A 10788-nucleotide genomic window follows, 5' to 3' on the forward strand; every position below is an offset into this window, starting at 1 on the left:
CAGAGCGATGTTGCTGAACAAAAAAAAAACTGCTCGAGTGCCTGACAGTAGGCCCTTTACTTAACAAAAGTACTGCACATACATAAATGTGTAACAAGACTGCAGGCTTGGAGAGATCTTTTTACAAACAAAACAAAAAAGTACCATGTAAATTAATAGACATGGCTATAGGTTGGTATAAATAAACATAAGTAGAGATACATCTCAATATTTCTCATTATTTTATATCTCAAGAGTTATTGAAATAAGTAGAAAGAGATTGAGAATAGCATTAGATAGATAGCTAGATGGGTATTGAGAGAGATCTCTATAAAGATGGGTTGGAGAGAGAAAGAGCTATCGACAAATGAAGGGGTAGCGAGAGAGATATCAATAGATGGTAGACAGAAATAACAGATGTCGATATCAAGCTCGATACATCTAGGTACCCTACAAGAAGCACTGCGGTAATAAAAAAAAAAGAAGGAAATGAATGTGAAAGGTACGCAGACATTCAAACACTCCCCTTCATTCACAGTGGAAATTAAAGTCTCTCCAGAACAAAAGTCAACGGGTTTTTTTCCCTTCTAATTTTACTCCTATTTGTTCTCATCTTCCTACATCCATTTCCATCACGCTGAGTAGAAAATACCTCTTTGTGTAGAACAGCGTCCCTTTATTTAATAACCAGCATGAAACATTAATGCAATTCATTGTTTCATCTGACCTCTTTCATATGAGTTATTAACAGCCGCCCGGAGACGCGACGCATCTACAGTAGCTCTCCCGGTAATTATGTGATTATAAGCCAACAGCTACAGGCCGTCATCCCGCCGCTCCGTTACATAACCGTGCAGGAGGAAGGAAAACAAAAAGAAAAGACCCCGAGCTTTTCTGCACCTGTTTTATTTGACATCCACGAGTAACAACACGCACATAAACCAGAATTTACTGCTCCTGCTGCAGTCGGCCCCTCTCCCCCGACCGTTACGTTGTGCGGTTTGACAAATGGCCGTCACCTTCACTGTGGGGCAGAGTGGAGACGCTATTGAGTGGTGCTCTGAATTGTGGGAGAACCGAGCAGGTTACAGTGAGAGGCTGTGAGTGTGGCGGAGGGCTTGTGGAGGGTACACCTGAGGAGCTGATAAAAGGTCTCTTTTAACCCAATGACAAAAATAGACACCTTGAAGCATTTTGTAAGATCTGAGATAAAACGAAGTCACAAAAGAGGAAAGTGACTTGTGCTAAATATTGGCTTTGAGAGTTCTTCTAAACGTGTGTGTGTTGGCAGCATCCAAAGCTCAGTTCAGAATGAGTAAGAGCAGCATACGCAGACATTTACATCATCTTACATTACATTTAACATAAAAACAGAGTATAAATTTGGTTTATAGAACTTTTAATCCAGCCACAGTGGGACATCATAAGCTCTGATACAAATGTGGCTGAAAAATCACATTCGGTGCAAAATCGAGACAAAGAAAACAAAACGACGAATAAAAAAAAAAAAAACCCAAAGAAACATTCTGATGCTTCACAACATGGCCACGTATCAAAGTGAACCATTAACACTGGTCTTCACGGACATCGCAGCGCTGCGCTGTGTCAGTGTTCACAAAAGCAGGTCACAGAACAGTCAGCAACTCTTCACAACTCAATAAGTAACACAGATGAAAATTGTGACTCAGTCAGTGTTTCCCAACAATTACTCCATCATCTAGGGCTGAAGATGAAGGGGGGGAAACAAACCAAAAACAGCTCGTGTGAATCAGAAATCAACCTACTATTATGAGTCACATATTCAGTTACACTAGATTTTAAAAAGAGACACCCAGAGTGGGGATTTTTTCCCCCTCTATACTTAACAATCCACTGATCAATACAAGTGAGAACAAAGAAAAAAAACTGTGATAACTCTGACATCTTTGTGCTGTAAAGTATGTAACCGTGTACTGAGCCGTTGTTCCACAAACATGGAAGAAAGAAAATAGTTCTCACAGGTTGCATACAGAGGAACGCCTCTGTGTGACATCAGTAGTGTTTATGTGGTGAGTGACTGCCAGGCCATGGCACCCAGCTGTCCCCCGACCCACCACAGAGCTGCTCCCAAAGAGGCGGCTGCCATCACAGCCAGGCTGGCCTTGAGTACAGCGCCTGGGTGTCTGCTGAAGCGGGCCGGGGCCACGCAGGCCAACGTGGCCACAGTCACGGTCAGGGTGTACAAAATGGAGACGGCCGTGTTAATGGCCACAATCTGGCCGAACTTGGCGAAAGGCACAATGACACAAAAGAAGAGAGGGACTGTGGAGATCGCTGTGGTGACAGCGCTGGACACTATGGCAACACCCACATGGTTCACTGCCTCCAGAGTCCGCCTCTGCCTCTCGGCCTGAGGCTCCTGCGAATAAAACAGAGATTTAAAAAGTGCAGACTCTTAAAAAAAACACGCTGTGGTCAATTTGAAATTAGAATAGTCGCGTACCAAGTTATGAGAAGGCATAGAAGGTGTGGTCTCCCCAGCCAGAAGGTATCCCTCCACCAGGTGTAGACAGTAATCCACCGAGGATCCAACAAGTATTGACAGAGAAATTGCCTCCACTGCTCCCATCTCCCATCCCAGCCAATACATGAGCGCCACTACCAGACAGATCACCCCTATTCAAGACCAAAAACATGAGGGAAATGCACTCTTGGTTATTTGAAAACATCACTTTCAAATGTAAATATGTTAGTGCGGCTCTTACCGAGAATGGTCACGAGCACGGGCAGCAGCAGCAGAGGATGTGCGGTAAACACAGAAACAGCTGCCACGCAGATGGCCAGAGACAGCAGCAGACTCCAGAGGGCACTCTCCACACCTACAACAGGACCAGAGGGCAGCACTTTCGGCATTTTTATCTGTCTCCAGTTTTAGAAAAGGAAAAAACAAACACTGCATCTCTTTGACATCTGCTCCACCTCTCACTTGCCTATGATTTCCATGAAGATCTGCTTCCAGTGCTCACACGTCTGGAAGCCTCTTTGCAGAGAAGAGGTCTGCGGGAGAGTTGCGAGCTGCTCCTGGATGAAGTTCTCCCACTGCAGGAAATCGGAATACGTCTGAAATGAGGATTTTCCCTTGTATGTGGTCTTACAAGGGAGGAGGAGGAAGAGAGAGAGAGAGAGAGAATTAAGGCGTTGCGGCAACTCTGAAACCGACGGCGGTTTGTCGCATGGAGATGAAGAGACTTACAGATTCAAAGGCCATGGACAGCCAGCGGACCTTCCCTCCATGCATTCCCACCGCTCCATGGGACAGCTGCCCTGGGAGCAGGTTGGGTTCAGGGAGAGAGTGGCACTCGGGATGAAGAAGAGGCAGAATGGAAGATAGCTTGTTGCCTGTGAGGAACAGCAGACTTTTTAGCCTGCGTGCTGTCAAATCAGAAGGCCTAACCTTGCTGATTTGACTTTATACTACTTTTTTGTGCCACAAAAAAACCCCACATTTGAAAAGTTACTTTCCCTTCCCATCAGATAAGCAAATGTTACCTGACGGCAAGCACTGTGCTCCTCCCGGCTTTACGAGCTGTGTGTTTGCACTAACAGCTTTGCAGATTTTGCAAAGATGCCCCATCTCCTGGAAAATATCAAAGTCTGGATCCAGTATAATGCTGCCCTTTGGAGAGAATCAAACAACAAATTTACAACGGTGAGAAAGTCCTTTTAAAATCCGGTGCAGCGTTCCTCCAGTCGACAGTTTAAGATGCATGTGGCGCAGGTGTGACCATCACCATATCTCCAATCACGTGGTTGTCCCTGCGTTCGGTTCGGTTCACTCCCAGGATCCCAAACACAAGGAAAACCATGGCTCCGGTGTCGACCAGAGGACGCACCGCCGGTTGGCCGCACACACCGCCGCTGCACGGATTGAAGCCAAACGTTTTGGATGGTTTCGTTTTGGCAGCAGATGAGGGATCTTTGAAAATAGAAGCAAAGAAAACCCTTTCAACCACGTTTATTTATACGGGGCAAAAATATCTGCATAACTGGTGCACTGTGAAAAGAAAAAAAAAAACTCTCCAGAGGATTCACTTTAAGAGGAGAAGTCACATCAGTGTGTTTTCTCTGTAGTTAAGACTCAGCTAAATGACAGGAAAAAGACATTTGTGCAGCGTGACTCATGCGGAGTGAGAACTGTTTTCCTGATGCTAACAAACAGTCTTTATGCTTATCACGAGATGCTTGCTCGCTCACCGCTGGGAAAAAACGTATAAAAGCTTCCCCGTGAAGGTCCATCAGGCCCAGAGCTAATGCCACAGCCTGGCGGGTTGACACACACGCGGCTGGGATGAGGTCTCAGGCGGCACTGAGCAAAGTACAACTTCCTAAAGGGAAAAAGCAGAGCTGAAAAATGACAGATTTCCCCACTAAAACAACCTGACAGCCTGTCTCAGTCTCTGTTTTACATTCTTCCTTTGTGCCTTCACCTGCTGTGCTGCTGTGGGGATGATGCTACATAAAAGGAAAAATCTGGCGTCCAGCCATGACGAGGATCACACGAGCCGGACGTGATCATCCAGCTGTCGTACGGGAGGTATACGTGGGAAACACACACTGTCATTCTGGCGGTGTAATTGCCATGGGGCTGATTAAAAGCCTATTCAAATAAAGCAAGATTAGTTGTAAGCTGCTTTAGTGGGACTCGAATTATTACCAATATAATCAGGTTGGCTTTTTTCCTGCTCTCACACCTGGAATGATGACACCTCACGCTCTGTGCTGCACATCTTCCACGGGGACGGGATGCTGGCGTTAAGGGAGAAGCGGTAAATGGTTGTAGAGGCTCCGTGGTCTAACTTTGATACGTACACTGTCACAAGAGGGCCTTGAAAAAGGTACAAAGGTCAGGATTTTAAAGACAGGAAACAGGGCTTAAATGAGAAAAGGGCTGGGTTTGGGGTTTTTTTATGTGCTGGGTTTTTACCTGTTTGGTTAGTGAGTGAGTCCTGTTTCACTCCACTCGGAGCAGCAGTGGGAGTTGTCCTGCTCGGCCTCTGCTGATGTGTAGGATACAAAAATGCAGACGAGGGAGCATGGGTGGGAAGTGGGTGGGGTTTTTCCATGAACACACCTGCAGGACACGACATGTTTTTTTTTTTTTTCTTTTGATATTCGTTCCAGATCTAAGAAGTTAACCGAGTTGTGCTTCCACTCTTACCTGAGCACATGGGACAGGAGATGCCTTGGCCGCTGAGGTTGCTCCGCAGAGCCAGCAGACTCTGGAGGTTTGTATCTTGGCGGAAAAGAAGGGGAGCGTGAGTGGCCGGCCTCAGGAGACAACAGAAGGCAGCTGAGAAGACCAGAACCAGGAGAAAGACACCTGGGCCAGAAGGGAGATGAACAAACAACGACAGAAAAGAGGGTTTGATAGAACAGTTGTGGGACAGATCAGCAGTGAGGATCAATTACAGTCACTCCCAAAGAGTGTGGTTGAATCCTTCATGAGAATGCTTTGCACTCACTCTGACAGGCAGAATCCCCTCGGGGCAAACAGAGATTACAGAATTTCTACAATAATTCTTACTTAAGCCTGAGGTGACTCTCACATCTAAACCAAACATTAAGAGCTCTGCACACAATATCTTAGAAGCCCCAACCGCTGAGTTTTGGGATATAAATTGATGTTGTCTTTGCAAGTTCTGAGTTAAGATTAAATCTCACCTAGAACAGTTTTCCGTCGCTCCACAACCGGCTTAGCCACTAAGTGCTTCAAGGCCCACTGAAGATTGGTGCTCACCACACCCACGTGCCGCTGCCCCGGAGGGGACAGAGGTGTCTCGACCGACAGGGACAGGATGGCCGCATCGCCGTCTGTGTCGCAGAAGCCTGGCAGAGACGAAGGAAAAGATCCTCAGAGGTGCCCCGCGAGACACATTCTTACAACCAATCCCCCTGCCAGCCTTCATTCCGATGCTAGGCAGATAATAATCTCACCTGGCTCCATTTCCACTGACAGAAGAGCCACATCATCATCCTCGTCCGACAAAGGGCTGTGGTTCGCCGACAGGCCCGAAAACAGCTTCCAGCTTCGCGGGGTGGAGAGTTTAGGGGGAGAGAGAGAGAGACAGCTGAGGGGGATTAGATCTGGGTGGGTGTCACGCAGCACAAAAAGTAAGGAAGCAAAAGCTTACCAGCTCAACCAGGCATGTTCACGAGGCTCCACAAACTGTGTCCAGATACAAAGGGCAGCAGGCATCAAGACAGACACCCAAAGCCAGCAGCAGCTGACGATGAGAGCCATGAATAGGCCGAAGTCATGCACGGCTGGGATCTGAGTGTCAGGTGAACAAAGCGCAGTGTAAAGGACCTTGAAACATTCAATTTGTGCTTATCGTGGGAAAAATGGTTGTCTGCTGAGAGAGGCACTTCTATTCACCCACTGTAGGAGAGTCATTTATACACCCTGTACATGTCCTATTAAGCGCTGTTCTTTTCTTTTCTTTCTCAGTTTCATAATTACCTGAGAGAAGGTGTTAGCGGCATAAGCGGCCGCAGTCGTGAAGGAGGTCAGAAATGTCGCTCGGCCAGCTGTTTTAATTGTGTAGATCATTCGCTGCTGCGGCTGATGCAAATGAGAAGCCTGTCTGAAAGTGCTGATGAACACAAACACATCATCCACCCCTGAGAGATGAAGGGTAGACAAAAGGAGGACTTCTTAGCACAACTCATGACAAAGAGTTGTAGTTTTCCTCATTTCAGAGCAATAGCTCCACGTAGCATTCACATACAGCTGAGAGTCAGAAAATAAAAAGGTCATTATGTTTGCATCTTGTGCGCGAAATCAGCTAAAGCCTGCAGCTTGTTAGTTTAGCGTGAAAAGCCTGGAAATGGGAGCTAGATGGGGACCTACGAGACGCAGAGAAATACAGTGAATTTTCACAGTGAAGTCAGTCATTAACACTTATACATTGTATAATTACTCTGCACACAACACAGCTTTACTACAGCATGTTATATGGAGGGGATTATGGTTTTATGGGGGATTGTGCCATTTGCTTAACTGGTGACAAGACTCCACTTGTCACCAGTAGTAATTAAATCCCCTGTAAAAGTACAAGGTGGCACTTTTACATTTTAATGAGATTTAGTGGTTCTGAGAGGCAGTTTTTTTTTTAACTTTAGACCCAGCCAGGCTTGTGGCTTCTTCTTCAATTCTGTATTTAGGTGTAGCTAAGCCAAGCTTGCCTTGAGCTTCACATACGATTACGTATAACATTATAACCACTGACAGGTGGTAACACTGATCATCTCTTCATCATGGCACCTGTTAGTGGACGAGTTATATTAGGGAGCAAGTGAACATTGGTCCTTTAAGTAGATGTGTAAGAAACATAAGGATTTGAGTGAGTTTCAAAGTGTGCTGGCTAGATGACTGGCCAGAGCATCTCCAAAACAGCAGCTATCGTGGGGTGCTCCCGCTCTGCAGTGCTCAGTATCTATCAAAAATGGTCCAAGAAACAGTGGTGAACCAGCAACAGGGTCATGGACAGCCATGGTTCAGTGATGAACATGAGAAGCGAACACTGGCCCGTGTGGTCTGATCCAACAGAGAAGCTACTGCAGCTCAAATTGCTCTAAAAGCTTAATGGTGGCTCTGATAGAAAGGTGTCAAAATACACGGTGCATTGCAGTTTGTTGCAAATGGGGCTGCGTAGCAACAGACCAGTCAGGGTGCCCATGCTGACTCTTGCAGACCATGTACATCCTTTCATGGAAACGGTATTCCCTAATGGCCGTGGCCTCTTTCAGCAGGATAATGCATCATGCCACAAAGCAAAAACAGATCAGGAATGGTTTGAGGAACAAAAACATGATTTTGTGGTGTTGACCTGGCTTCCAAGGCCCCCAGATTTCAATCCAATCAAGCATCTGTCCAATGTGCTGGTGAAACACGTCCGATCCATGGAGGCTATACAGCACAACTTACAGAGTTTGCTGCTAACATCATGGTCTAGAGGAATCCATGCCTCGCTGGGTCAGGGCTTTTTTGGCATCAAAAGGGGGACCAACACATTATTAGGTAGGTGGTCATAAGGCTGTTCAGTGTATTTTACAAACCCCAAAGTGGCATCAATCTTCATAAACACAAAGTGTTTTACAAAATGTCAAACTATTGCTTAAACGACTTACCGATACCGATAATAACAAACGCTGCAACTCCGTTGAGAATGCCCAGGTACCTCACGCCAAACACGACGTGGTATAAGAAAAGAGCCATCAGGCAGCTCAGTCCGATGCTAGCAAGTCCAAAGAAAGTCAAAAAGACTGCGCAGAGACAAGAAGAAGCTTGTAAATATTTCTGCGCCTTCAAACAGAAACATGTACACACATCGATGTAAGTGAAATACGGGGATACTGTACCAGAAAAGGAGGTAAGGACGTAGACAAGCACAGTAATACAGGCTCCGCTGACCACAGCCAGCATCATGTCATTGTGGAAGGTGTGTCTCACCTCGTCATCAAACAGCTCTGTTCCCCCATATAGCACCTTTACCTGACTGGAACAGGTCACACAGACAAAACAACTTTGAGTGTTTGCAATAGCATTCAGTACCTGTGAATACGAGAGTTTTTACTGACCTGGTAGACTGGTTGGCCAGGATGTCTGCATATTGGACCACAAAGTTTTTGAAGCGTGCTCTCTGCTCATCCGCTCGGTCCTGCAGGGAGTAGTAGGACGGCAGAGGAGCTCCGAAGTGGATTTCACTGCGTAACAGGGATGAGAACAGATGCTCCGGGGACAGACTCTCATCCACGTACCAGTAAAACTGCGGGTGGGTAATGGCCAGGCCCAGAGAACCTGCACATGAGGAGAATCAGCAAAGTTAAGTTGGGCTACCCCAAGGAGTCATTCAAGCTTGAACTGGAATTTCAACCTGCCTTTAATATCAGCCAAGTCTGGGCCCATGCCATCATAGTAGATCTTGCCTCCTCTCTCACTGGGGTAGAGGTATGACAGGAGGGAGCTGGGTGGGGAGCAGTAGGACGGCCCCAGTGGCAGATCCCTCAGTAACTCCAGAGGCTTCCAGCAGAACTGATGAAACTGTGGGTGCTGCATGAGCAGCCGCTCAACTTGGTGTATCGTCTGCAGGCGCTCTGGAGTGAAGATGTTGCGCTCGCCTTTGCCTTGAGCCACAAACACCAGCTCAATCCTCCACAGAGCCTGGCTCTGTAAGTAGTAATTGGGAACAAATCTGCGCTTCCTAATGAGGGAAAAAGTTGAATTTCCATCCCCTAATCTCGCCTCTTCTTCCCCTTTTCCTGGATTTATGCTTTCATGCGTCCCCGTTTCCCCCTGACCCAGATGAGGCGCTGTCCTTTCATCTCTGCTTGCTGCTGCTCCTCTCTTCTGATGATCGCTGGCTTGTAAAGGGTCCCCTTGAGGAGCGGAGGACCCCGTGTCCTCATTATCCATCTTATTGAACACTTCCTTCCTGCCCAGCTTCTCAAGCAGAAGCTCTCGCAGCGCCTCAGACTCCATGATATCTATGTCTCGTCTGCGTCTGTCCCACGACCCCAGCTGAGTCTTTACGGCGATGGCGAGGGCGTCAAAACGTTCAGCTGAGAAGTGGCTGTGAACCTCAAAGGCACTGTAGGAGAGGTCTATGTCCAGAGGAGGGCAGTAGAGCAGCATGTAGGCAAAGAGGGCACATGGCAGCAGGACAGCTGCCCCTAAAACCGCCCCACTGGCCCAGGGTTGCGTGTAAACCCACCCCACTGCCTTCCACAGTCCACAAACCCAAGCATCCCCCGAGGACCAGCTCTGCTCCGCGGCGTGTGCTGCTCCATCCTCTTCCTCCAGCTCCTCCTCCTCTTCTCCACCACCCCAGCTGGTGTGAAACAGCAACGGCTCATCATCCACATCCATTGCGGCACCTGTCAGGGACACATAAGACCACTTGATCATCACTCACTTAACGTTATGGCTGTTGTCCACTTGGTCAGGTGAACATGAGCACAGCTGCGACAGAATGGGGGACAAGGCAACTTTGAAAGTTGTGCTCAGAGAGCAAGGACACGAGCGAATTAAGTCTATCCTGAAGCAGCTGGCGAGAAAGGCCGTCCACTGGTTGCTCGCATGGAGAAAATTGAGCGAGGGGGACCTTTTCCCCCTTCTTGTTCTTCCCCTCAAGGGCTCGTAATAGAAAATGGCTGGCCGAGTCCTGCTTTAAGATGCTGATCACAAGAGCTTGGGGTGAGACGGGCTAAAAAGCTGTGATTTAATTCTTTTCTCTGCCAGCCCATGCAAGCCATTATCACCCGGAGAGCGTATACTAGTGGGGTTCTACATATGACCAGTCGATGCAGTTGTTTCCACCCTGCACCAAATTAAATCATCTCACTTGTCTAATTAGTGACAAGAAGAGTGAGCGGGGTATAAAGAGTTTATCTCCAGCGATGGGCAGCCTTCGACTAATCGTGTCAATAGGTGTCACTTTTCCCCCCCACCCCACCCCTACGCTTCTTTTCTCTCAGGCAAGACATTACAGACAGTTTGCATTCAAGTGGCAGTGAGTCTGCTAACTGCAGCAATTTATCTATTCTCTTTAGAACGATGCTTTAAGGTCAGCCAGGTAAGACATTGAATCATAATTATGTGTAAAAGATAGCTGTAGTCAGCTTTCTAGCTAGAGTGAAAAATCCATCATAAAAGAGAGTAATTTACAAATGACACGGATTAATCAATATTTGCAAAAAAAGATTCCTCCCGTTGGAGAGCAGGGAAGAAAGACTGTTGAAAGGCAAACCCTTAAGATGCCAAATGAACTG

The 10788-nt window shown here is 47.1% G+C and overlaps 1 protein-coding gene across 4 annotated transcripts in view; it reads right to left on the reverse strand.

Moving 5' to 3' along the window:
• Nucleotides 1–36: 36 nt before the first annotated feature.
• disp3 (dispatched RND transporter family member 3) overlaps nt 37–10788 on the reverse strand; it is a 14963-nt gene continuing 4211 nt past the window's right edge. For 3 of the 4 annotated variants that reach the window (XM_086313896.1, XM_086313895.1, XM_086313894.1), the window contains 19 exons: nt 8899–9894; nt 8599–8818; nt 8149–8516; nt 6479–6639; nt 6150–6289; nt 5953–6044; nt 5680–5844; nt 5177–5338; nt 4943–5089; nt 4710–4843; nt 4446–4615; nt 4213–4343; nt 3750–3934; nt 3508–3634; nt 3212–3357; nt 2949–3108; nt 2724–2837; nt 2462–2634; nt 37–2377 (listed from right to left, as the gene is read on the reverse strand). In XM_086313896.1, the coding sequence (XP_086170022.1) occupies nt 2021–2377; nt 2462–2634; nt 2724–2837; nt 2949–3108; nt 3212–3357; nt 3508–3634; nt 3750–3934; nt 4213–4343; nt 4446–4615; nt 4710–4843; nt 4943–5089; nt 5177–5338; nt 5680–5844; nt 5953–6044; nt 6150–6289; nt 6479–6639; nt 8149–8516; nt 8599–8818; nt 8899–9886 (4140 nt within the window). In that variant the 5' untranslated portion in view covers nt 9887–9894 and the 3' untranslated portion in view covers nt 37–2020. The remainder of the gene's footprint in view (nt 2378–2461; nt 2635–2723; nt 2838–2948; nt 3109–3211; nt 3358–3507; nt 3635–3749; nt 3935–4212; nt 4344–4445; nt 4616–4709; nt 4844–4942; nt 5090–5176; nt 5339–5679; nt 5845–5952; nt 6045–6149; nt 6290–6478; nt 6640–8148; nt 8517–8598; nt 8819–8898; nt 9895–10788) is intronic. The other variant, XM_086313898.1, reaches the window with a different exon arrangement.

Source organism: Aulonocara sp. 'chitande type north' Nkhata Bay, linkage group LG12, assembly GCF_057382095.1.
Source record: "Aulonocara sp. 'chitande type north' Nkhata Bay isolate Kocher_YH1m ecotype deep benthic linkage group LG12, A_spYH_male_GT1.1, whole genome shotgun sequence".
Classification (NCBI taxonomy): domain Eukaryota; kingdom Metazoa; phylum Chordata; class Actinopteri; order Cichliformes; family Cichlidae; genus Aulonocara; species Aulonocara sp. 'chitande type north' Nkhata Bay.